Below are 27,840 nucleotides of genomic sequence, written 5' to 3'. Positions count from 1 at the left end.
AGATCATTTTCTACAGAGTCATCTGACTCGTCAATAGTAGTAATTTAAGTTAGAAGACAGTAAGATTCTATCTTCAAATAACCACCAACCTAAAAGCAGTAAAAATATTTCAAGAATGAAGGCAAAAGAGTTATTTTCAGACCAACCAAAACTGAGAGACATCACTACCAATAGACCCACACTAAAAGGAAATTACTAAAGGGTATTCTTAGGCAAAAAGATCTCACTAGAGGTAAAAATCAGAGATCCAGGATCAATGAAACAAAGGGAGAAAAATCAAATCAATAAAATTAGAAACGAAAATGGAGAGATCACAACAGACAACACAGAAATACAAAGGATCATAAGAGACTACTATCAACAATTATATGCCAATAAAATGGACAACGTGGAAGAAATGGACAAATTCTTAGAAAAGTACAACTTTCCAAAACTGAACCAGGAAGAAATAGAAAATCTTAACAGACCCATCACAAGCATGGAAATTGAAACTGTAATCAAAAATCTTCCAGCAAACAAAAGCCCAGGTCCAGACGGCTTCACAGCTGAATTCTACCAAAAATTTAGAGAAGAGCTAACACCTATCCTGCTCAAACTCTTCCAGAAAATTGCAGAGGAAGGTAAACTTCCAAACTCATTCTATGAGGCCACCATCACCCTAATACCAAAACCTGACAAAGATCCCACAAAAAAAAGAAAACTACAGGCCAATATCACTGATGAACATAGATGCAAAAATCCTTAACAAAATTCTAGCAATCAGAATCCAACAACACATTAAAAAGATCATACACCATGACCAAGTGGGCTTTATCCCAGGGATGCAAGGATTCTTCAATATCTGCAAATCAATCAATGTAATACACCACATTAACAAATTGAAAAATAAAAACCATATGATTATCTCAATAGATGCAGAGAAAGCCTTTGACAAAATTCAACACCCATTTATGATAAAAACTCTCCAGAAAGCAGGAATAGAAGGAACATACCTCAACATAATAAAAGCTATATATGACAAACCCACAGCAAACATTATCCTCAATGGTGAAAAATTGAAAGCATTTCCTCTAAAGTCAGGAACAAGACAAGGGTGCCCACTTTCACCATTACTATTCAACATAGTTTTGGAAGTTTTGGCCACAGCAATCAGAGCAGAAAAAGAAATAAAAGGAATCCAAATTGGAAAAGAAGAAGTAAAACTCTATTTGCAGATGACATGATCCTCTACATAGAAAACCTAAAGACTCCACCAGAAAATTACTAGAACTAATCAATGACTATAGTAAAGTTGCAGGATATAAAATCAACACACAGAAATCCCTTGCATTCCTATACACTAATAATGAGAAAACAGAAAGAGAAATTAAGGAAACAATTCCATTCACCATTGCAACGGAAAGAATAAAATACTTGGGAATATATCTACCTAAAGAAACTAAAGACCTATATATAGAAAACTATAAAACACTGGTGAAAGAAATCAAAGAGGACACTAATAGATGGAGAAATATACCATGTTCATGGATTGGAAGAATCAATATAGTGAAAATGAGTATACTACCCAAAGCAATTTATAGATTCAATGCAATCCCTATCAAGCTACCAACAGTATTCTTCACAGAGCTAGAACAAATAATTTCACAATTTGTACGGAAATACAAAAAACCTCGAATAGCCAAAGCGATCCTGAGAAAGAAGAATGGAACTGGAGGAATCAACCTACCTGACTTCAGGTTCTATTACAAAGCCACAGTTATCAAGACAGTATGGTACTGGCACAAAGACAGAAATATAGATCAATGGAACAAAACAGAAAGCCCAGAGATAAATCCACGCACATATGGACACCTTATCTTTGACAAAGGAGGCAAGAATATACAATGGATTAAAGACAATCTCTTTAACAAGTGGTGCTGGGAAATCTGGTCAACCACTTGTAAAAGAATGAAACTAGAACACTTTCTAACACCATACACAAAAATAAACTCAAAATGGATTAAAGATCTAAATGTAAGACCAGAAACTATAAAACTCTAGAGGAGAACATAGGCAAAACACTCTCTGACATACATCACAGCAGGATCCTCTATGACCCACCTCCCAGAATATTGGAAATAAAAGCAAAAATAAACAAATGGGACCTAATTAACCTTAAAAGCTTCTGCACATCAAAGGAAACTATTAGCAAGGTGAAAAGACAGCCTTCAGAATGGGAGAAAATAATAGCAAATGAAGCAACTGACAAACAACTAATCTCAAAAATATACAAGCAACTCCTACAGCTCAACTCCAGAAAAATAAATGACCCAATCAAAAAATGGGCCAAAGAACTAAATAGACATTTCTCCAAAGAAGACATACAGATGGCTAACAAACACATGAAAAGATGCTCAACATCACTCATTATCAGAGAAATGCAAATCAAAACCACAATGAGGTACCATTTCACACCAGTCAGAATGGCTGCGATCCAAAAGTCTACAAATAATAAATGCTGGAGAGGGTGTGGAGAAAAGGGAACCCTCTTACACTGTTGGTGGGAATACAAACTAGTACAGCCACTATGGAGAACAGTGTGGAGATTCCTTAAAAAACTGGAAATAGAACTGCCTTATGATCCAGCAATCCCACTGCTAGGCATACACACTGAGGAAACCAGAAGGGAAAGAGACACGTGTACCCCAATGTTCATTGTGGCACTGTTTATAATAGCCAGGACATGGAAGCAACCTAGATGCCCATCAGCAGATGAATGGATAAGAAAGCTGTGGTACATATACACAATGGAGTATTACTCAGCCATTAAAAAGAATACATTTGAATCAGTTCTAATGAGGTGGATGAAACTGAAGCCTATTATACAGAGTGAAGTAAGCCAGAAGGAAAAACACCAATACAGTATACTAACGCATATATATGGAATTTAGAAAGATGGTAACAATAACCCTGTGTATGAGACAGCAAAAGAGACAGTATTGTATAGAACAGTCTTATGGACTCTGTGGGAGAGGGAGAGGGTGGGAAGATTTGAGAGAATGGCATTGAAACATGTAAAATATCATGTATGAAACGAGATGCCAGTCCAGGTTCGATGCACGATACTGGATGCTTGGGGATAGTGCACTGGGACGACCCAGAGGGATGGTATGGGGAGGGAGGAGGGTTCAGGATGGGGAACACATGTATACCTGTGGTGGATTCATTTTGATATTTGGCAAAACTAATACAATTATGTAAAGTTTAAAAATTAAATAAAATTTAAAAAAAAAATTAGTTAAGAACCAGGAACCATGCAAGTACTATATAAGCTTCATCTCATTTCATCTTTTCAACATTATGACATAGGTACTTTCACAAGGAAGTGGAGGCTCTAAGACATAAAACAGTTTACCAAAAAATAAAAAATAAAACTGGAAAAGTCAAGGTTGGATTCCACATCTGACTAAAGAGCTTAAAATCCTAAGCACTACACAGCAGTAACCTTCTTTAATAGTACTTACTTTCTGGCTGCACTGGGGCTTTGTTGCTGTGCAGGCTTTCTCTAGCTGCAGTGAGCAGGGGCTACTCTCTAGTTGTGGTGTGCAGGCTTCTCACTGCGGTGGCTTCTCTGTTGCAGAGCATGGGCTCTAGAGTGCACAGGCTCAGGAGCTGTGACACACGGGCTTAGCTGCCCTGTGGCTAACTGCCCTTAGTCGAATCTTCCTCGACTAGAGGCTGAACATTGGCAGGCGGATTCTTAACCACTGGACTACCAGGGAAGTCCTATTTTCTACTTTAATTTCTTGATAAAGAAATAATGAAAGATTCATGACCTCTATTCTAATTACTTTACTAGATGTTCTGCACAAACAGATATAAAAGAAGTTTTAGAAGACTACTGCAATGCATGGCTGATAAAATCAAATTAATATATATGAATCAAAGTGTTTCTGTCACTTTTTTCCTTATTTAAATCTGTACTTATGTAAGGATGCAATACAACTGCTATGTTGTATTACTTCATCTGCCACTCTAAGAACACAGCAGTATAACTTCAGAGTTAGTTCTAAGTCAACATATGCAATTAACTGAGATGGAAGTGAGATAATCTACGACTAATAAACTACTGTTAGAGCTAGAGAAGCAAAACACCTGTGGCAAACTAGAAAAATGGTCTTTTGAGAAGGAGAAAATGAAATTCAATCATATGCTTATGTACTATAATTTAGTATTTACTGACCATTTTCTATATGCCAGGCACTGTACTAGATACTGGGGGCATAGAGAGAAGATGGAGAGATAAGAGCTCCACTACTGACAGGCGCAGGTACAAAAGGTACCTAACTCGAGGGGAAATGGGGAAGAAACTAGGACGAAAAAAGGTCAAAAAGGATTTACTACTGGAACTGACATACAAGGCAAGTCATAAAGGATAAATACAAAATGGAACAGGTAAAGAAAGGCAAAGAACAAGATATACAAAGGTGCAGAAACAAGTAAAGCAGAGTCCATTTAAAGCACTGAAAGAATTTAATGCAGATGCCTAAGGAAGACACTGGAGGAGAGAAATCAGAAGGCCTATAAAGGGTCTTCATGAGAGTGAATTTTATCTTAAACGCTGGTGAAGGAGGTTAGACATGAAAAAGACATCAGGTGAAAGGTAAGAAACAGTAACTGATGTTAAAAAAGAGAGAGAGCAGCAGTCGTACAGTAAGATAGTGGTAGTGAAGATGGACAAGATACAAAAACGTTATGTAAACAGACACAGAGAACAAGGAAAAGGCAAACATCTAGGATGTTTCCAGTGTCATTAACTGAGTGGATGATGATGCTGTGACTGAATACAGAGGTATGAGTATCAGGTTATCACTGAATACCTCAAGTGATAACTGAGTCCTATCCTTCAAGGGTCAAGGAGAAGCTTTCAAGAGGAATCAGTATTTAGTATGGGATTTAAAAGATGAACAGAAATTATGACAATGGGCTGGAGTTTAAAAGTTGGTGGTGAATGGGAGGCACTGGTCAATGATAAAAGATGAGGCAAGAGAGGTCAGAAGCTGCCAGGTCAAAAGTACTTTCTGGACTATATTATCCAAGCAATGTAGAATTATGTTAGGTTTACAGGGAAGAAAAAGAAAGGATTGTATTTTTATTTTGGAAAAAAAAGGACTCTGACTATAAGATGACCTAGACCAAAGTTGAAAGATGTCAGAGTGGGTGGGGGTGGGAAGAAAGAACCCAAGTGAGAAATGGCAGTGGACACATTTGAGTGAAGACTGGATGTCTATGGGGTGGAATTAAGCTTACACACCACCTTCTGTATAATTGCTCACCTATCCATCCACTCTTTTAAAAGCAACAAATTTACCCATCTTTGAAAATGAAGTCATGTTATTTTTTTAAAATATCAATAGCCAAAGGATTTAATTGCAAGTCACAACCACCCCCTCCCCATCCTTGCCCAAATCAGGAAGGACTTAAAAGATGGAAGCACATTTTGGACTTTAAAATATAAGATTATCACCACTTATTTATTAACTAAAAGATAATAAAAATGGATTAAGAAAAATAAATGGAATCCTGATTTAAAACCTGTAACAACCAAAATTCTGGTATGTGGAATTGAGAGGATGGTGGTACCATTTACTAACTAAGAAAACAGGAGGAGGCAAGGAGTGTGTGTATGTGTGTGCATAGAGAGAAAAGAGAAAAAGAGAGGGGGGGGGAAAGGGGGTTGGGGAGGACAGAAATGGGAAAGATAATAATAAATACCATTTTTGTTTTGTGTGTTTAGTAAATACAGTTTTGAACAGGCTGCCATTAGAGGCACTTGTGAGGCATTTAAGTACCAATACCAATTAAGCAAGGATATGACATTCAAGACTGAGATATAAACATTTGACACTCAAGAGAGAAAAGTAGGCTGGAGACAGAAGTTTAGGTGTCAGCAGCATAAACAGGGCAACTGAAACCCTAGGAGTAGCTAATACTCATGGAGAATACACAGAGCAAGTGGTAAGATGGCCTAGGACAGAGCCTTAAAAATCCTATGCTTTACAAATTGATAATGTAAATGATGTCCACAGAAGAGACTTAAAAGATGTAGTCAGATTAAGTTAAAATGAAAATCAGAAAAAAAGGTTCTCAAAAACTATGGCAAGAAAGTGTCTTTCCAGAAAAAATAAGTAGTCAACAATATCCAATGTTGCCAAGTTAAAGACTCAAATGTCTGTGGCATTTAGTATCAAGGACATAATCTTTAAAAGAACAATTTCAGTCAATAAAAGAGAGAATGGAAAGTGAGGTAGCAGAGACTATAAGCAACGGAAAGTCTTTCAGGAAACCTAGTTATAAAGATGACAATATGGAGACTGGAGAGATTTCTAATTGATAGAGAGTTTTTTGTTTTGTTTCCTAAAAGGAAGGAACCAGTGGACAGCACAAGGGTGAAGATATACGATAAAGGAGGTATCAACAGAAGAGGTCCCTGATGTGGCAGGGGATGGGCTTCAAAGCACAGATGAAACAGTATCTTTCAACAAAGGAGAAGCATATTAAAACATAAAGCAGAGGGTGTGTGTATGTATTTTCCACTCACATAAACTTATATAAAGTCTTATAAAACAGAAAAACTATATAAATTAGGTTGCATCTATATACAGAAAGTATAACAATGGTGTTTTTTCCAGTGGTCATGTATGGATGTGAGAGTTGGACTATAAAGGAAGCTGAGTGCCAAAGAATTGATGCTTTTGAACTGTGGTTTTGGACAAGATTCTTGAGAGTCCCATGGACTGCAAGGAGATCCAAACAGTCTATCCTAAAGGAGATCAGTCCTGGTGTTCATTGGAAGGACTGATGTTGAAACTGAAACTCCAATACTTTGGCCACCTGATGCGAAGAGCTGACTCATTGGAAAAGACCCTGATGCTGGGAAAGATTGAGGGCAGGAGGAGAAGGGGACGAGAGAGGATGAGATGGTTGGATGGCATCACCAACTCGATGGACAAGGGTTTGGGTTGACTCTGGGAGTTGGTGATGGACAGGGAGGCCTGGCGTGCTGTGGTTCATGGGGTCGCAAGGCATTGGACACGACTGAGTGACTGAACTGAATTGTTCTCTGTGAGATAGGATCATGGTCTTTACTGTTTTATTGTTTTTTCATATTTTTCAAATTTCCTATGATAAGCATATAATTATTTTTTAAATGTCTCCAACTTCTGAATTATAAAAAGTAGTTCACCATTAAAGCAGGAAACCTAGAAACTAAAGCAGGAAGGGGAAAAACAATACCTATAACCTCTGAATGTGCTGCCTTCATAGGTTGACAAAAATATGTCAGCTTACTTAAGCCAACAGTTTCTCAGAAAAAGGAACATTAAGAGGAATACTGAACTAGAATAATCAAAATTGACAAGTGACTCTACTTCATTCACAGACACAGAAGAAAAAGTGAACTCTAGCTTCCTCTTAGCTACCCAAGTCTCCATTTTAAAACAGGATTACTAAATCTCCACTTAGGTAGAATTCAGATTTGGAGGCTTATTATTCATTTAGAAGTAAATTTTTGCAATACTGTTTTCCTTCCTGGCCATGATGATTTTTACTATTTAATTATTAATAACACCCACTACTAACATTCATGCTCACTGGCAACACTTAAAAAAAAAGAAATTAAAAATGCAAACTTACAGTTGTGGTAAATTTGGTCTAACGAAGGGATCATTTTCTGCTCCATTGACTGCTTTGTTTTTCCTTTGTTTTGATTCAGAATTGGTAGAGGGTGCCTGAGAATTATTAGCTGTGGGAGGTTTGCGTTTGGCTAGAAGTTTCCTTTGCCTTTCAATATCTTCCCTTTGCTGATTCACCCATTCTTGTTGCCTACATAAAAATAAATGTGGAAAAAAATTAACCTTCCTTTACTTTTCACATTTAAAACATGAAAATACATTAGTAAACATGAAAAATCACATAATATAAACATGTAACGTTATGGTCCCACTCTTGTTAACCAACACCTTCTCACTGTCCTTTTCTCATTGGGAACATACATTTTTAAATGAGGTCTTCCCTAAACCCCCTGGATGAGAAAGATGTGTTGCCACATATAACTTCACAGTACCTTGTAGCTCCCCATCTTCTCTTTTCTAACACATATATCTATGGACACTTGATCTCAATATGTGTGGTTAGACTAAATCACTCCATGAGAAGACAATTATTTTATACCCTATTGTACCCTAAGTGCCCAGCACAGTGACTGGCACATGCTAGGCATTCAATAAATATTTCTTGAATAAAATAAATCAACTATTGAAAAAAAGAAATAACAGAATTAAGGAGGTTTTATACATTCATCTCACCACTGTTTAAAGAAAAACTTATAAAAGACAAATGTGAATTTATTAATAAAGTGTTATTTTCTAAATGTATCTGTTAAATTTCAGGGAAGGCTAAGTGGTATATTGAAATGAAACAAAAACTGACCTTAGAAATTTAGGAAGAAAGAAGGAATTTTGACACTTTAAAGAGAGAAAACACCAAGAAAAATTTAGATGGCATTGAAAAATGGGCAACTAATTTAACTAAAAATATTACTGTTTCCAATTGAAGCTTTTAAAAACCATCCTCTCATACAACATCTTAAGCCTGTTCTAATATAATTATCTTCCCTCTTAGGTCACCTTACCACACTAGGAAAAATTTTTAAAAAACTAAACGGTGATTGTGACAGGATGTGGAATTTTGTCTAATTCTTTAATTGTATCGAGATGATTTTGTTTTCCTTCATTGTATTAGGTGACATATCACACTGATTTTTTCTGCTGACCCATTCTCAAACCAGGAATAAATCCCACTTTGTCACAGTGTATAATTCTTTTAATGTAAAAAAAAAAAAAAAAAAAAAAAACCCAAAACACATAACCTCCATGGTGATGGTACTCAGATTTAGAATAAGTCAAAAATTTCAGTTCCTCACTCCTTCACCCCTATTCAGACCAGGACTAGAGAACTTCCACTCTACCGACAAAGACTTGTTTTACACATGTTTCAAAGTCCCATGATCCCAGTTAAGGCAATGCAGAACAGGAAAGAAGGGAAGGAATGAAGGAGCACCCAAGTAAAAGAGCAAAATGTTGGAGAAAAGTCTCAAGAAGAGCAAGGTTAGAATGTGACTTTAATCCAGTTTTCTACTGGAAGTAGGAATAATTTCAGTTTATTTAAAAAATTAGTTTTAAAGCTAGTTTAGGGTACAATCAAGATTAATAAAAATAAGCAGCAATAATCCTACTGAAATAATGAAAGAATTACTCTAATGGATATATACATATACACACACACATATATATATAGTGACTGATTATTCAGTAATGACCATACAGTTTAGAGATTATTAATTTAGTATTACTAATTTTTATTTCTCTTCTTATCCTCCAACTATTTTGGGTTATATCACAGCTTAAAAAATATACACTGATTAACCGTTTGATACTAAATATATATGTAACAACATACAGTAGGCCCTCAGTAAATGCTTATTAGTAAGAAAAATATACAAGCAATTCCTTAAAACTGGGTTATTGCTTTATTATAAAAGGATATAGCTCAGAAACAGCTCCAGTACTCTTGCCGGAAAATTCCACGGACGGAGGAGCCTGGTAGGCTGCAGTCCATGGGGTCGCTAAGAGTCAGACACAACTGAGCGACTTCACTTTCACTTTCATGCGTTGGAGAGGGAAATGGCAACCCACTCCAGGATTCTTGCCTGGAGAGTTCCAGGGACGGAGGAGCCTGGTGGGCTGCCGTCTATGGGGTCGCACAGAGTCGGCCACGACTGAAGCAACTTAGCAGCAGCAGCAGTCGCCACCAGATGGAAGAGCTGCACAGGGCGAGGTATGGGGGAAGAGACACGGAGCTTCCATACCCTCTCTGAGCCTGATAACCTTCCCAGATCTCCACACATTCACCAATCCATAAGCTCCCATTTTACTCTCTGACAGCTTAATGGAGAAATTTTAACAATTGGCAGCATTTGTATTTTAGTTTATATTTAATCTTATACTATGTAACCTTCTTTTATTCATTACCAGGACAACTGTAGATCTGGGTTTAGCAGCTCAGAAAAACACTAAAAATTTTTAAGTTGTATCTCAACTCTCTTACTTTCTACTTCTACTGTTAATATTTTAGCTCAAGCCTAATCACCTTTCATTTGGATGCTTCTCCATCTAAATTGTCAACAATTTATGTTCTTTTAAGTATTATTCCCACATTACTATCAGTTATCTTTCAAAAACTCAAATTTGACCCCACACTATATAAAACTTTAACAGCTCCCTTTTATCAACAGAATTAAAATCCAAACTTCCTACCATCACAAAGACACTGTCCTTCAATACCTAACACCCAGAAACAGTTCTGTTGAACATAAGCTGGGTAAATCAACCGAGATAGGTACAAGACCATTCTATACTTAAGTCCTAGGAACTAATGTTTGAAACAGCAATGTTTATGTGATACTATGTGAAATAAAGCTTTGCCTACATTCTCCATTTAACTGGACTGACTCTGGGAAAGCTGATTTAGATGCTGGCACTACTCTTGCTTTGCAGGTTTTTATGTTTTCCAGCAAAAAAAGAGGGGTAGGGGCAGCAATAGATCCTGGCTCCTTAACACAGAAATAGTCAACCTACCCTTTCCTACCACCAACTTGAGAAAATGGATTTCTCCATTTTAAAGTTTACCTCAGAAGTGCTAAAGCCACATACATGTTCAGTTCAACTGACTTTTGAGTTATTATGTTTGACACTGGAGAGAAAACATGTCTCTCTTTCCCACAAGAATAATGAGCAGACAAATGCCAAAGGAAGGACTGAAGAATGGGAGAGGGGAGGGAAAAAAACCCAAAAAACTAAGCAGAAAACCCCAAGATACACAGATACAAATCTTGCAATTAAAGTTAAAAGTTTTAACAATTTCCCTCTCAACTGACCTACAAAAGCTAGGTCAGTTTATGTTTTGGAAAGTCATATTTAAAATAATACATCATACTATACAGATGAATACTAACTAATCAAGGAGTGTGCTAAAGCTAAAACTGTAATGCCTCTTTTATGTTCCTTTCAAATGTATTAAGTTCTATGATTTCAAAGAGTAGTGAGGAGTAGATATAGAACATAATTTCAAATCTATAATCTTTGAAAATAACAAACACCCAAAGGAATACTAAATCTTTCAAAATGTAAGAGTGACTAACTTTACAAGATTCTGAAATGCAAAACCATCTGTCCATTGTTCAGTAAATGAAGCACCATGTCTAACTGTTGTGAAATGCCCAAGGCGTAATCTGTCTTGCATGCTCTTCTCTCGGCTTGACAGTTTTTCTTGTGTACTCTGAAAAAAAAGGGGGGGAAAATCATCATTCAACTTTATTCATTTAAATTTTAAAAACATAGGACTAGTGAAAGGAGAGGGAAAATTTATTGAACTTTTTTTTTTTGACATGGACTTTTTTTAAGCCTTTACTGAATTTGTTACAATACCGTTTCTGTTTTACCTTTTGGTTTTTTGACCACGAGGCATGTGGGGTATGTGAGGATCTTAGCTTCCCAACCAGGATCAAACCCACACTCTTGCATTGGAAGGTGAAGTCTTAATCACCGGACTGCCAGGGAACTCACCTTTTCAATAAGCAGTTTCTTGCTCATTGATATGCACTTATTTAATCGCTCTTTGTATTTTTCAAGTAGCTTTTGTTGCTCATCTATCTGCCGTCTGAGATCACAATTAGCCTACAATATAAGTAGATAATGAAAAAGGTCTAGAATTTGTGTATATGAGACATTTAAGAATATTTATACATTTTGAAAAATTTCATAAAGAGAAGGATTAATAAGATTAAGTATTTGAATGTGATACTAAAAAAAAATGTTAAAACACTTACTTACCATGAGAATAACTACACTGTTACATGCTGCTTAGTTGTATAGTGAAAAGTACATGGAACATGTATCATACTCCATAGGTTCAAATCTACACTCTAGGTTATATAATCTGGGCTAAGTTTAATAAATTATTTGAACCTTATTTCTAAAGTTGTCTTAAAGGTCTGCTCTATTATCTTATTTCTAAAACAGAGCAACATCATTCTATCTCATTTGAAATAACTGAAATACAAAGTGTCTAACACTTAGAAATGAATGTGAGTTCTCCATCTTTTGTAATAAAACATCTCCATTCAACACGTGGGTAACACTGCAGATGCCTATCCAATAGCTAACTGTTCTCACCATCTTTCTCAGCCACATGAATACAAATTTTGTTAACTCTGTAGGCAGTCATATGCTCAGTCCCTCTTTCTAAGCTCAGAAGATGAGTCTGATTAGTCTAGTACAGTCACCAGGAAGTAACCTGGAGAGCTTGTTGGAACACAGATTACGGGAATCCATTCCCAGTTTCTGAATAAGTAGCTCTGGAGTAGAGTCTGAAACTTGATTTCTAATAAGTCCGCTAGTAAGGTTGATGCTTACTGGTCTGGGGATCATTCTTTGAAAACCGTAGGTCTATGCCAATCACAGTATGAGCCAAAAGAGAGCAGTATAATAAATAAAAAATGCTGGGAGAAAAATACAGCTGCCAATCTAAAAGTATGTATCTAACAAAAAGCTGTTTTCCAAGGAAAAGGGTAAAATAAAATAGTTTCAGAGGAACATATATGAAATTTAGCATCAGACCCTTATCATTATGTGCAAGTCGAACAGAAACCCAACAAATTGTGTATGTGTGAGTTGAAAATCTAACACTAGCTAGTGTATTTCCCATCTCCTTGCAGCTAATGATGGTCAGTGAAATGTAAGCAGAAGTTGTTCAATGGAATACTCAAGAACACTATGCAGAAAACTTTTGTATTTTTAATTTCCTTCCTCTTCTGCTTAAGAACACAGATACCATAACTGTGACTCTGATAAATATTTTGTACCTTGATATAATCTTCAAGATGAAGGCCATGTACTAAGGGGAGGGAGCAGAAAAACTGAGGGAGACAAGATTCCATATGACACCTGGGCTACCTCTTTCTGTTCTTCTCTTAAAAAATAATATTGTATTTCATTTAAAGTACTGTTGTTTATGGAAACCTGTCCAGATGCCTATGGCCTGCATAGCTCAGTCGTCTCTACTTGCTAGCAAAGCTCTGCCTGGCTGGAAATAAAGCAGGACGGATAAAATTGCATTTTCACAAAACTTACCATCTTCCATTCAAAGGCCTATGGCCTCTTAGGCTTTGTCCAGGGTGGCAACAGCCCAATTGCACACGTGTAGACATTGCTGTCTAGATAGATGAACAGTCTCCAGGGCCTCCTCAGTCACATCTGGGATGAATGGTCAGTGTGGCATCAGGAGCCACAACTGCAGGGTCCTGCCTAGCCTCCATCACTAGCTTGGGGGTCAGGGAAACACTCGGTCCCTTGTCCCCTCAGAGGTGAGCAGTATGCAGAGAAAAGAAAAACCTATCTCAGATATGTTAGTGAGGGGCACTGTGTTCCATGGGTTATCTCAGCACCATTTCCTTCTGGGCCTGCTATGGAAGGACTGGGCTCCACCCCCAACTGGATTTAGTGTGGGGCAAGTAACTCAGTGGGCAGGAAGACACTGCACCCTCAAGCTCTGACTTGGAACACCCCCCGCCTTTCTGTTCTTCTCTCAAAAAGTAATCCTGTATATTATTTAAAGGACTATTGTTTATGTTCTCTGTTACTAACAACCAAAGACAACAGCTAAATGATAAAAAGATGCTGTAGCACCAGTATAGGAATACACAAAGAGAACACGGTACTTATGAAATGAGATTATAAAAATGAGATTGTATGATGGAGCTGGCAGTAGAGAGCAGACTTAATTACATGGTCTAGATAACTGGTTCTCTATATAGAAATTAAAATGAAACCTTATTTCACATCATACCCCAAAATGAATTCCAGTGAGATTTATAACTTGTATTGAAAAAGCAGACTATAAAATTTTTTTAAAGAAGATACAGACGAACATTTTTATGGTCTTAGGGACAAAAACAATGAGTTATTTTGGTATACCCTTGATAATAATTTGGAACAAACTATAAACAAAGAGATCACTCAGTCATGTTCGACTCTTTGCAACTCCATAGACAGTAGCCTGTCAGGCTCCTCTGTCCATGGGATTCTCCAGGCAAGAATACTGGAGTGGACTGTCACGTCCTTCTCCAGAGAATCTTCCCGACCCAGGGATCAAACCCAGGTCTCCTGCACTGTGGGCAGATTCTTTACAATCTGAGACACCAGGGAAACCCATAAAAAAAGACATGTAATCACATAAATTTTAAACGATCTAATCAAAAGATAGTGCAAAGAAATAAAAAAGACAATTTACACACTGGGAGAAAAATCAATATATATGGTCAACAAAAAAACTGATACAATTTTTAAAAAGACAGCAAGTCATTAAGAAAAATGAGCAAAAAAAATGATTATTTACTTCACAGAAATACAGTTAATAAATATTTTACATGATATTCAAAAAATAAAGTGAATGCATAATAACTAATACCTTGTTATATCCATTAAACTGAACCCCCAAATTAAATATGATTCTAATAAGCTTTGTCAAGGATGATGAGCAATAAGATTATTCTCTGCTTATAGTTAGTGGAATGTAAACTGATCCAACCACCTTGGGGAAAATTTGCTTTTATAGAGTGGAGATGTATGCCCTGTACTCTAGCCATGTCTCTCTAAGCATATACCACAGAGAAATTCTCCATGTGTGCCGCAGAAGACATGTACAAGAGTGTGTCTTAGCAGAACTGTTCATACTAGGAAAAAGTAGAAATAAAACGTCCAGCAAGACCAGGAAAGATAAATTACAGTATATTCATTTACGCCTTACTATACTGCAGTGAAATGAAAATGACAATCCCACATATAATGTTTAGTGAAAACAAGCGGGGCATACAGTATAATTTTGTAATTTAAAGTTCAAAAACAGTGAAATAATATGTTGTTAAGAATGTTTAAGATACATATAAGATAACTATAAGAAACACAAAGGCGAAGAAACAGATACAAAATTTACAACAGTGGTCAATGGTAAAGGGATGTAAGAGAGTGAATAGGATGGGAACGGGAGAGGCACACTAGATGTTTTAGAGGTATCGGTAATTATGGGATGATCATAGATGATGGTTTCACTGAGTTTCTACACCAACAGTTCTGTTAGCTAAATTATAATCATTTGGAGAAGGTTTTTATTTTTCCCCCTTAATTTATTTATCTGGTTGAGCTGGATCCTAGGTGCAACATGTGCGATCTAGGTCCCTGACCAGAGATCAAACCTGGGCCCCCTTCATTGGGAGCATGGAGTCTTAGCCTCTGGACCATGTAGGAGCTTTTAAAACTACCAACGCCCAAGCCCTACGTCACACCAATAGAATCAGAATTCCTCAGGGTAAAGTATAATCATTGTTACTTTTATAAAGTACCTCCCATATTTTCCATCCAGTGATTCAATGAGCAGCAAGGGGTGAGAACAACTACTTCATCTCTTACTAACATATAAGGCATACTTTTTGATGTGTCTCTTTAATAAGTTTCCATTAAAAGGTTTATAACAAAATCAAGTAACTTTAAAACCACCATGAAATGGATATCTGTCTTAGGATAGCTGATCAAGTAAAAATAAAATTTTATAAACTTCTATTTCTCCAACTGCTTTTCAGTTCAAATTTAAAGAGCTAATAAAAGCTTTTTCTTTAAATGGTTGATATTTTCAATTATGTCCTTAACATTAAAAGATTTAATTTCTCCCAATAATAGAAAAATTTTTAAATGGTAAGTATTTTCTCAACTGTTTTACTATTGCCAAATACTTGGCAATGACGACTTCTTACTTACCCTGAGCAAGTCATCTATGCGACCTTCCTTCTTTTCCAGGTCCTGGTTTTTATTACTTTCTAATGCTGCTAATTTCAGCATCGTAAGATCAGTCTAAATAAAAGAAAGCTATTTTATTATTCCATTCTATATATCACTGCATGTAAACATAAAATTAGATTTAATTCTGATTCTAAAAATCATAGCACTGGAGTTTGTGTATGTAAAGGGTATCCCAAAAGGTCTTAGTGTAGTTTTAAGTTTTATTATCTCCAGAAATGTAAGTGCTACACAGACTTAAAAAAATTATTTTCAAAGGTTAATCATTTAAATTTTTAGAATATTGATATGTTTGTTCTTCATTAAAATTCAGTATAATCACTGTTATATGATATCAACTCTAGCTGATTTTTGAACAGGGCAAAAACATTCACAAGCTGTTCACTGACTCAAAGCAATGTACTTGTAAATCCTGGTCTAAAGATTATCCAAAGAAAGAAGTTTTGATGCATTCACAGAGTCTGGCCATGACCTGACAGGAAGAGTGTAACGGCAATAAACTGCACAATTAAGGTGGCAAGCAAGAAGACCTACTTTTTCAATCCTTGGTTTCAGACACTCCTTCAAAAGCTGTCACATGTATATAAAGTTAAAACGAAAACTCCAATACTCAAAATTCATAAAACAAAGTAACTGCAAAAGATGTCTGATTTTCAAATAATTTTCAATTGTGTGGCATATATGATACACAAAAATACAGACATGTAAAACAAACTGCTTTAATATCCACTTATAACAAATATAACACCTTCAAGAAGGTATCAATTATATGTACTTGGATGTTAAGTTAAAAAAGAATCAGTAAGCAGAACTGACATGTTATGGTTGTTTTGGTTATTTAATTTGCTTAAAATATATATTTAACCAGTGTAACAAAGGACAGACTGACAATAAACTGGGTTTTAATTTCTCTCTCTACGAATTTTTTTTGTTGTTATTCAGTAATTAGCTTTCTTGATATTGAATTTTACTTTATGATTATGTTTAAAAGAGAAGACATCTTAATTGTGTGCACAAACTGGTCACTGGTTTTTTATCCCTAAGTCATACAAAGAAATCTCAATTACTATTTACCTGAGTAATTTTAAAGGATAACTGCTTTGGCTGTACAATAGGGTGGTCCCCAAAAGCTAACGCAGTAGGAGAAGGGCTATTCGGTCGAACCTTAACAAAATATTAAATTTTACATTAGCAAAAATACAATAGAAAGATTCTTCTTGATGTTTGCCAGAAAACAACAAAATTCTGTAAAGCAATTTTCCTTCAATTAAAAAATGAATAAATTTTAAAAAAAGAATTAAAAATAGATTTATGCTTAACAACAACTAAATATTTCTTACGTGTTTATTAGGATAATAACTCAAAACATAACTGAATTTTAAAAACTTTTTATCATTGTTTATTTAATAAGGATTCATTGAGTACCTCCCTCTTACAAAGCCCAGTAAAAGAAACAACCAGCCATTTGATAGATAGATAAAATAGACAGACAGGTATGAGCCTTGGTCTCAGAAACTCATCCAAAAACTGTCACATGTATAAACTTTATAATATATATATATATATGCCTTGCCCTCAAGGAGTTTACAATCTGGTCCCATAAAAGAAAACTGAATGCTTTCAATCTGTTAAATATAACAATGTCAAATACATCATTTTAAAACAAAATTATCAAAAACAGCTTATGACGGTTCAAAAAGTAAAACTGAAAGACTTTAATATATCAGTAGAATTCTTTTAGAACTAGGGACAACAATGCATGCCCATGTTGTTGCTGTTATGTTACTTGCTCAGTCGTGTCTGACTCTGCATGACCCCATGGACTCTAGCTTGCCAGGTTCCTCTGTCCATGGAATTCTCCAGGCAAGAATATTGGAGAGGGTAGCCATTCCTTCTCCAGGGGATCTTCCCAACCCAGGGGTCAAAATCAGTCTCCTGCACCGTGGTGGATTTTTTACCATCTGAGTCATCAGGGAAGCCCTAATGCATGCCCATGTGTAGTATAAAATGAATTTACTGATAAGTTGCACAGTTTAGTCACTAGTTTTAAAATACATTTGCTGAAAACAGTCAATTACATCATGTACCAATGCTATCACTACAATTCCAAGCTATTTTTGAGTTTTACACTTTACTTGGTATATGGCAATAGGATGTCCTCCAAGATACAAAATGAGTAAGACATTAAAAAGTATGTATCTACAGAAAGGACTAGAAAGCAACACTGGAAGTTACAACAGTGTAACTGAATAAATGACATACTCTAATTTTTAAAAATTCTTAATTCATCTTTAAATTACTGAAAGCCAACACTGCTATTATGGTTATACAATGAACTTTCACATAATGAAAGTTAAAAAACAGTAAATAAAATCCAATATGTAGAGCAATGCATACCTGGATCTTAAAAACGTTAGAAACAAACTAAAAAGTTTTAAGTGAATTTTTAGATCCAAGATCCTTTTCTTACCCCAAACTATATTATCCAAGACTGACAGCTGCCTACTCTTTTCTCAAGGATTCCCAGAAAGGAATTATTTAACTGATAAGATCCCTGACCAATGATGGAACTCTGGCCCCGGCAATAAAAAGTTCTGAGACCTATCCAATGGACTACCAAGGAATTCCCAATCCTATCATTCTTTTATAGAAACATTACTTCTTGGAACTAATTAACTCAGAAAATCTTTAAGAATCTCACTTTCAGAAATAAAGTTTTAACAGCATCAAATCATTGAAAAGAATTCAACTCACCTCAATAGAATGAAAGACTTTTTAAAAAAGGTAAATGCTAATATATATATATATATATATATATATACACACACACATATATATATACACACACACACACACACATATATATATATATATATATACACATATATATATATATATTTGATCCCTGAGTTGGGAAGATCCCCTGAAGGAAGCCATAGCAACCCACTCCAGTACTGTTGCCTGGAGAATCCCCACGGACAGAGGAGCCTGGCCAGCTACATCCATGGGGTCGCAAAGAGTCAGACACGACTGAGTGACTAAGCACATATATATAAAAGGCCTCAATAAAGACAAATTGTAAAAATTATTCATTCAGTACATATAACCTCTGAGACATAAAAACACATGGAAAAACTTACAGATGAAGAAGGCGTGGAATGTGAATGTGAATTCTGAGGCGAACGGATTGCAGGAGGTATGCCTCTTACTGGACTTGAGCCATTTCCACCTTGGTACTGAGGGTAAAAGGAAACACCACTATATATATATATATACACACATATAAAACCAAAGTTTAGAAAGATGTTTTAGACATGGCATTACGAATTAATTTAAATATATATTATTTTTGTGGCAGACTCAAAGACAAATTTCCCCAAAGCAAAGAACATGTCTTATTTTTCCTTCAAATTTTAGCAGTTCCCTTATGCTTGTGAAGCCAGCAGGAGCTCTAATCCCAAGAAACTTTAATCTCTTTACAAGTAGATATGTAGATGTTAATCAACTATCTTAAGACAGAACTGTCATTCCCAAGATCTGTTAAGTATCCAAATGTTCATAGCACTATAAAAGAACTACTGGACCAAGCCCCTTCTTAACAGCACAAAGTCTAATACAAATTGATTCTTTCTTACATGCATTATAGTGAATGACTTAATCACATATGAAGAGAAGCCACCTATCTGTTCCATAGCTTTCTCAAGTCTCATGTTTCTGAACCAAGAATGGAAGGCAAAAATAATTTGCTGCTAATGGCTTCATCTTTGGGTATTAGGTATGAACAGCAGAAAAGGAGACTTCCTAGTGTGTTCATTAAACAACTTCCTACAACTAAAGAACTTATTCTAGATTTTTAATCTACAGTGCCTAGCATAATGCTCAGCACATAGTACGCATTCAAGACACCTGAGATGTGTTTATTTGAACAGACCCTACCTTTGGCAAAGATTTTTAATGACATTAACACTAAGGGACTGACAGCAACTAAAGAGCTTTAGGTGTATTTTATAGTCTGCAACTGTTTTAACTTAGATTCTGTAAACTCAAAAAAGAAAAACAATGGAGGATATATACATATATATATATGTGTGTGTATATATATATATATATATATATATATATATATATGAGTGAAAGAGAGCGACTGTGTTAGTCACTCAGTCATATTCAACTCAGTGCAACCCCATGGAGAAGAGCCCACCAAGCTCTTCCCTCCATGGGATTCTCCAGGCAAGAATACTGGAGTGGGTTGCTATGTCCTTCTGCGAGGGATCTTCTCAACTCAGCATTTATATATATATACATATAAAAAATACAGCCCTTCTCCCAACGAGCAAATTCTGCTCTCTCAAGTAAATATAAATATTTTTCAACAGACTAGATTATTATTTTACTAATCACACTAATATTTTATAATTAATCACATTAATATCATAATGGTAGGTAAAAGTGTTTCTGTGTACAGGCAAAGAAACATTTCAGATAGGGTAAAAATTTAAATTTACCACTGTTTATTATTTTCAGGGACTCTTTAGATTCACATCTCTATCATTATTTAATCTCCATCCACAGGCCTCAGCTGTTGCTTTGGTATAATAAAATCTTGACTGACAGTACAAAGAATTCTAGAGGCTCTTCCATTTAAAATTTGCCTTTAGGTAGGATACTTTATGCGGCTTCCCAGGTGGCTCAGTGGTAAAGAGTACACCTGCCAGTGCAGGAAACTAGAGTTTAATCCCTGGGTCAGGAAGATCCCCTGGAGAAGGAGATGGCACCCCAATTCAGTATTCTTGCCTGGGAAATCCCATGGACAGAGGGCCTTGGCGAGCTACAGTCTACAGGGTCACAAAAGAGTCAGACACAGCTGCATGACCAAACAACAAGGCTACTTTAACATCTCTGGTTCTCAGGTTCTTCACCTAAAACAGGAATACTAATACCTGCTTTGACCATCTCCTGACCTATTACAAGAAAATATGGGAGAAAATCCTTTGAAAATTATGATGTGCCATACCAAAGTAAAAGTAAACTTTAATGTTCCTAGGAAGACAGGACATCACATAGTACCTAAGTTCTGCTTTAATCAAGTAGATCAACAAAAGCAGACTTGGTGGTTCAAACAGCCTATGGCAGAATTATATTAAGAACTGAAGATATTCCTCAATGAACTTACTTCAAAATAGTCGCTAATTTTGTGGCCACGTCCCCCAATACTTTTTCCTAAAATATAAAAGTAAAAAATTTTACAGATTTAAAGTCAGTCGTGACTATCTATCACATATTATATGAGAAAGAGAATGTGCCAAACTTAATTCCCCTAATACACACAAAAATAATGTTAAGAATATGATATTCTAGTTGGGTGGTGATGGGCATTAAAAGAATACTAAGATTCCTCAGAGGGTCAGATGCCAACTTCACAATTCCAAAAATCAAATGATATTCCAATAGATACATGTCAATTTTAAAAGTCTCAACTATGGGAAAATCAGAAAAATAAATCATATTAAAAGACTGCCTGCTTTTAAAACAACATTATTCATATTGCTTCATGGTTAATAACTTGAGAAAAGTGTATCAATGAAAAATATATCAATTAAAAAAGACTAGTGGCAGCTGTATAACTGACAAACCAATTTATATCTATAAATAATAAAAAAGCTCGGTCAACACAAACCATAACAAACTGACAATAACATGCTTTAATATGAACACTATTTTGTAAAATACTTGATTTTCTAAAAGGTATTTTCAAATTAATAGGATTTTTTTCAAAAATAAACTAGATTTTAAATATTGTGCTTACATGGCCACTTTGATAAAGTGGTCAAAATTATCATTAAAAGTTTTGCTCCAAAATGGACTTTTAAAAAAACAAAAAGCAAATAAGATGAATTTTTTCATCAATTTTATAAATACTAAACTGAGAAGCTGCTAAGAAATATAGCATTTTGGATGGGAGTTATCCATCCTTCATTAGAATTACACTGAATACATCATTTCTTCAAGTTACAAAAGAAAAACTAATGATAGCATGGAGTCAAAAGCATTGGATAATATAAACATTTATCAATTCAATACTGACACATCATCCATTCACTTATTTTATTCAACAAACATTTCTTGAGTGGTTACTATTTGCCAGGCATTACCAAGATGAACAAACAATACATTTAAAGGTTCAACAACCTCAGATTCCTTCCTGGAACAAGGTAGGGGGCATTAAAAAAAAAAAAAAAAAAAAACTAAGAAGTAATACAACCTAGAAATTTTCAATAGTTTTGTATAGGTTTATTCAGAGGTCAGAGAGGACTGTAAGGTTTTAAATACCAAAGGAATTTTCCTTCTGCCTATAACAACTTTCTTGCAGATTCTGAAGTGGTGCCATCTTTTAATGAAGACAGAGACATTTTTTGGTTGCCTACCAGAAACTATTTCCCCAGTTCTTTTTCCCTGATTGAATCCAAATTTTATTCTGTTAACGTTCTCTCCCCTGCATAGACCATATAATTTCAGTTCAGTTCAGTTGCTCAGTCGTATCCACTCTTTGCAACCCCATGGACTGCAGCACGCCAAGCTTAGCTGTCCATCACCAACTCCCTCAGCTTGCTCAAACTCATGTCCATTGAGTCGGTGATGCCATCCAACCATCTCATCTGGTCGTCCCCTTCTCCTCCTACTTTCAATCTTTCCCGGCATCAAAGTCTTTTCTAATGAGTCAGTTCTTCACATCAGGTGGCCTAAGTATTGGAGTTTCAGCTTCAGCATCAATCCTTCCAATGAATATTCAGGAATGACTTCCTTTACGATGGACTGGTTGGATCTCTTTGCTGTCCAAGGGACTCTCAAGAGTACTTCTCCAATACCACAGTTCAAGAGCATCAAGTCTTTGGCACTCAGCTTTCTTTATGGTCCAGCTCTCACATCCATAGCTTTGACGAGATGGACCTTTGTCTGTAAAGTATTGCCTCTGCTTTTTAATATGCTGTCTAGGTTGGTCATAGCTTTTCTTCCCAGGCTGTTTCCTATTTGGCCTCCATTCCTAGTTCCCTATCTCTCCTCCTTCTAATCAGAAATTCAGTTTTTCTCAGGTATCACGCTTTCTGCACAAGATCTATATTTCTAAGGGGAATGTTACCACATTTTCAATTTCAGAGACAGGCCTGATTTTAAGGGCAATAATACCTCTCATGGACATAATTGGTTTTGGAATGGACACAGAACCAAATTCTGACCAAGAAGATGACAGGAGAGGTTTGCTATGAACTTAAATAACCTACATCAAAGAGAGGTAAAAAAAAGAAAAGCACATAGAAAACCAGCCTCTCTCTAAAGCAAATACAAGTGTGGAGGATGAAACGAGGAGATACAATTTAAAATGGCCACAGTCCTAAAATCATAAAAGAAAAAAAGCAGACAATTCTGTAGATGGCAGATCACAGAGAAAATGATGTGGCTTCCTAAAGACATAAGTTGGCTCAACCAATCCAGAAGTCCCACACTATATTGAAACCTGCTTTTAAGTGAGCTTTAAAATTTAATGTTAAAACTATCATAACTAATATAACTAAATAAATCCAAGTTCACTAAACACAGATGAGGAAACTACACTAAGATCAAAAAGGACCTCAGGCCAGGCTGAAATACAAAATAGCACAAACTTAGAGAAAGGCGCTAGAGTGACCCAACTTACCCTTTCCACAAAGACAGCTGCTGCAAATCTATTTCTTGACCCCAGTGCCACATGTAAATACTAGTAAGCCATGGGTTCATAGCTCTAGACTTTGTAGCTAAAAATGGCTCCAAAACACATAATATATGCATAAAATCAACATTACATATGATTCAAGAGTCCAATTTATTGTGTTTAATCTTGAAAAACCAAATTAAATGATAATACTATCTTATCCATTATAAGAAGTTTTGTAGTCTAATGAAAGTAATTTCCTTACTAGTTTATAATATAAAATGTAGAAAAAAAGATGAAGAAAGGATATGGAAAGAAAGCAAAAACGGATGAAGAAAAGGTATGGAAAGAAAAAGATGATGTTTTAATGAAGCTCCTCAATCATTTTTATATAATCTTTTTTTCAACAAAAAGGATGAGTAAATTTAGGTATTTGTTTCAAAGCAAGATATAAAATTCTTATCCAAAAACAAGAAGTCATTCCAACACCATATTTCATATAAAGAGAGAACAGAGAAAGGTGATAAAGGTAATGCATATCAGGTTTGGACATGACACTTTCTAATTCTCAAAAAAATAAAGGAAATGTTAAAAAGAGTAACCATAAGCAAACTACCTGTGGTACAAAAAGACTCCAACTTCATAATATTTTTTACACAAAGTATATGTAAGCTATTATTAATGCAGATATTACACGGTATCTATAGAAATCACAAGAACAGAAAACTTTAAAACAAATTATTAATTGATTAAAAACCAGAATAATTAATTGCAAATACCTCTTTGGGTATGAAGGAGGATTTTGCTTCACTTACCCTGACTACTTTCATTCTGGTTTTCTGCTTTTCTTTTTCTTCCTCTGGATGATTCTGATTGTTTCTTCTCTGGTGTCTACGGAAAGCAAGTTAACAGAGTTTTATAGTTTCAACAAACAAAATGTTATAATCACTATAAATGTCATTTTTATTTTCTAATTAAGAAATTTTGCTAAATAGCATTCATGCAATGTGAATGTCTAATTACTTACATACAATTTCTTTAAAAGATAAACTTCCATAGCTATTGTATAAATTTTTAAAATTCAAAATGTAGAAGGCCTTGCACATATTACTTGAAATTTATAGAATGTGATTTGAGGTGGATGAGAAATCTGAGAGTAATCAGCCTTAAAAGATGTCCTTCAAATTCTTAAAAAACCTCCACACAGTAACAACAAATCATCATTTGTTTTTCCCATTAGTTTTCTACTATTAACATATATTCTATAAAGTATTTATATATATATATATAAAACATATATTCTATAAACTTGGGCAAGAAAAAAAGAGCAGAACATAAATCCTAACATATATAATCCCTACATGCTTGAAATCACCTAAATGCTTGAAAATTATCCAACAACAACAGCAAATTCATAGATTATATCCTAAATCAGGCATCTGCAAACTAACAGTCAGCTGGCCAAATCTGGCTAGCCACCTGTTTTTCTCAAGGCCCATTTTTTAATGACTGAAAAATATAAAAACAAAACAAGACTATTTTATCATATGAAAATTGTAAGAAATTCAAATTTCAGTGTTCATAAATTTGGTTTTATTGGAACACAGTCACACTCCTTCATTTATGTACTGTCTATAATTCCCTTCACACCGCAACAGCAGAGTTGAGTAGTTCTGTCAGAAACTGTATGGCACATAAAGCCTAAAATATCTGGCCCTTTAAAAAAAAGGTTCACAGAGCTCTGTACTACTCGATGGCTTGTTCTTAAATTACAGGTTTGTTCTTTTAACTGATAGGAAGTACTTTCATCAGGCTAAAACAACAATTTTTGTGGAGTCTGACAGAATGTTGTGTTTAGTGAAAAATTAAAACCAAATGTGCAAAAGGCAATGGCACAGGGCCCTCAAATTCTAGAAGCCTGGCAAATATATCTGATGCCAGAACACAGAATATCTGAATGAATGAAACATCAGGCAACTTAAAGTAATTCTCTAAAGGCAATGGAGTCCTCCAACAAGGAAGGGACTTAACCCACATTTTGATGTCTCTTGTGGGTAGTTCTGTGATTAAATAGTACGAATGACAAAATACAATGACAGATAATACCTTGAGGTATAATACCTTGAGGTTTATATAGGTGCTCAATATCAACCTAACTCATATTGAACCTCTTTGGTTCCTCAAGGTATTATTATCTGGGGAATTTTAAGTTCTCTCATTGCCATTTTGCCAACAACATAACAAATTTAGAGAGGTTTAAGTGAATGCTACTGATATATGAATTCTTTAAAGACAGAAGTTACATCTTCTCCCCACCACCTCCTCCCACCCTTCATGCCTAGCATAGTTACTTAATATTATCTTATAAATATATGAATATGAAATAACTTACTCAAGGTAACCAGGATTCAAATCAGATTCAATTCTGTGTATTTCCAAGCCCTAAATATGCTTTTCCCCTCCTTCTATGTGTCATGATTATGTGTCCTACATCAAGAAGTAACTGAATATATCAACTATACAAAAATACTTCAAAATTGTCATTAAGTTCATAAATAAAATTTATTATGTCCAATAAACTGCCCATATGTTTTCACATGATAAATTAAGAGATTAAAGAGAGCCACTCTAACTAAAAATCTACTCAGGAGACAGACTGACATACACGCAATTTAGGATAAACAGTTTATTACTTGACTTAAATGATAACTAATCTTCTATTTCTGTTGGAATAAAAATATCATCAGAAAAATTCTAAGTTAACAGTTTTATAAGGAATCCTATAATGGATTTTAAAACAAAGGAGGCATCCCAAATAATAATTTATTCATATCCTTCCCAATTTAATCTATGTAAAAATATAAGGTCAAGGAAATATGGTTTTTCAGAACAGTTTCTGAAAATGCTTCTAAGAACCATTAAAATGCTAGCATTCACTGGCTACCTCCAAGTGGGGATGGAATGGAAAGATACGGTATAGGTAGGTATTCTCAAACTTATTTGGGATAACATTCATTGAATACTTTACTGGATATAGACTTCAAGACATTTAAGGTCCTTTTTTTTCTTTTTTTAAAAGACATATAGGGTAACTGAGTAAAATCTTTCTCTCCAAGGCAAAATTTCCCTGAATTAAAATTTTTTCTGGAATAGGGAAGTGGGACAGTTTTGGGAGAAATGTCATTCTGTTTATCAGAACAAACAAACCCTCAAATGCATAATGATTACAGTAAAGAAAAAAAGGCAACAGGCTTCCCTCCTTTAAATCAGAGAAGAATTTGAGGAAGGAGAATGAAGGGAAAAAAGGATGACAGGACTAAAATTAATTTTAAGACTGTAATCTAAGACTAATGTGGGTAAGCAGCTGGAAATAGCTAGTAACTGAAAAGCAGAGCAAAGCAAAAGATGAGAAAGGGAAACCTAGATATACCTAAATTTGCTTGTAAAGTAAACACAGGCATTATAAACACACCATTTTGCCTTCCCATGAACTTTTTGCACCCACATCCTAGTATGTAGGATATACCTACATCCTAGTGGGTATATACCTAGTATATACCCACATCCACTACCTAGTGCTGACCTATGACTTCATTCTCACCTCTGTCAGCCCAATAGACCATAATTTTCTCAGAAGAAAAGTACCATGGATCTCTGAAAACACACAGACTAAGAATCTAACTCTGGGTCTACTATTTACCATAATTTTCAGCATGTTCCTTAACCAAGACTCAATTTTCTCATCAATTTTAAATGTGATAACAGGGGCATAAAAGGACTGTGGGGACTAAATCAGAAACATAACTAAAATAACATCTAGAACAGTGTATAGTATGTATCAGTAAGCTGTGCTTATCTGAATGGCTATCCTATTACTCTAAATATCTGTGCACTTGTATGTTTCAAGACTTCAGTCAAATGTCATTCATTAAATGATTAGCAGCTTTTGACCTAATAGTTTACAAATTACTTGTAGGGTTTGCAAAATAAACAATGTTTCTTCTTTAAGGTCCCCAGTCAACTCTGATATCAACTATAGGCCAATTAAGGCCTTCAGTCTAGGACCTAAAGATTACATCACTAACTCTAAGACAAATGTACTTTAAACAGTTTTCTGGTTTTGAATTTAAATAATCTGAGCAACACGTATATTAAACAAAACAGAAACTCTCAATGAAGCCTAATGCTGCCAATTTTCCTAGGTCA

General features: G+C 35.2%; 1 protein-coding gene across 3 annotated transcripts in view; it reads right to left on the bottom strand.

Moving 5' to 3' along the window:
* TLK1 (tousled like kinase 1) overlaps positions 1-27,840 on the bottom strand; it is a 182,329-nt gene that overhangs the window by 41,371 nt on the left and 113,118 nt on the right. For 2 of the 3 annotated variants that reach the window (XM_027557920.1, XM_027557909.1), the window contains 7 exons: positions 24,450-24,525; positions 19,088-19,183; positions 17,022-17,111; positions 15,909-16,001; positions 11,664-11,774; positions 11,240-11,376; positions 7,675-7,863 (listed from right to left, as the gene is read on the bottom strand). In XM_027557920.1, the coding sequence (XP_027413721.1) occupies positions 7,675-7,863; positions 11,240-11,376; positions 11,664-11,774; positions 15,909-16,001; positions 17,022-17,111; positions 19,088-19,183; positions 24,450-24,464 (731 nt within the window). In that variant the 5' untranslated portion in view covers positions 24,465-24,525. Of the gene's footprint in view, positions 1-7,674; positions 7,864-11,239; positions 11,377-11,663; positions 11,775-15,908; positions 16,002-17,021; positions 17,112-19,087; positions 19,184-21,120; positions 21,168-24,449; positions 24,526-27,840 lie in introns of all 3 variants that reach the window. The other variant, XM_027557899.1, reaches the window with a different exon arrangement.

The sequence above is a fragment of the Bos indicus x Bos taurus genome, chromosome 2 (genome assembly GCF_003369695.1).
Source record: "Bos indicus x Bos taurus breed Angus x Brahman F1 hybrid chromosome 2, Bos_hybrid_MaternalHap_v2.0, whole genome shotgun sequence".
Classification (NCBI taxonomy): domain Eukaryota; kingdom Metazoa; phylum Chordata; class Mammalia; order Artiodactyla; family Bovidae; genus Bos; species Bos indicus x Bos taurus.
The sequence above is the reverse complement of the archived record's forward strand: the minus strand, read 5'-3'. Positions and strand labels throughout refer to the sequence as shown.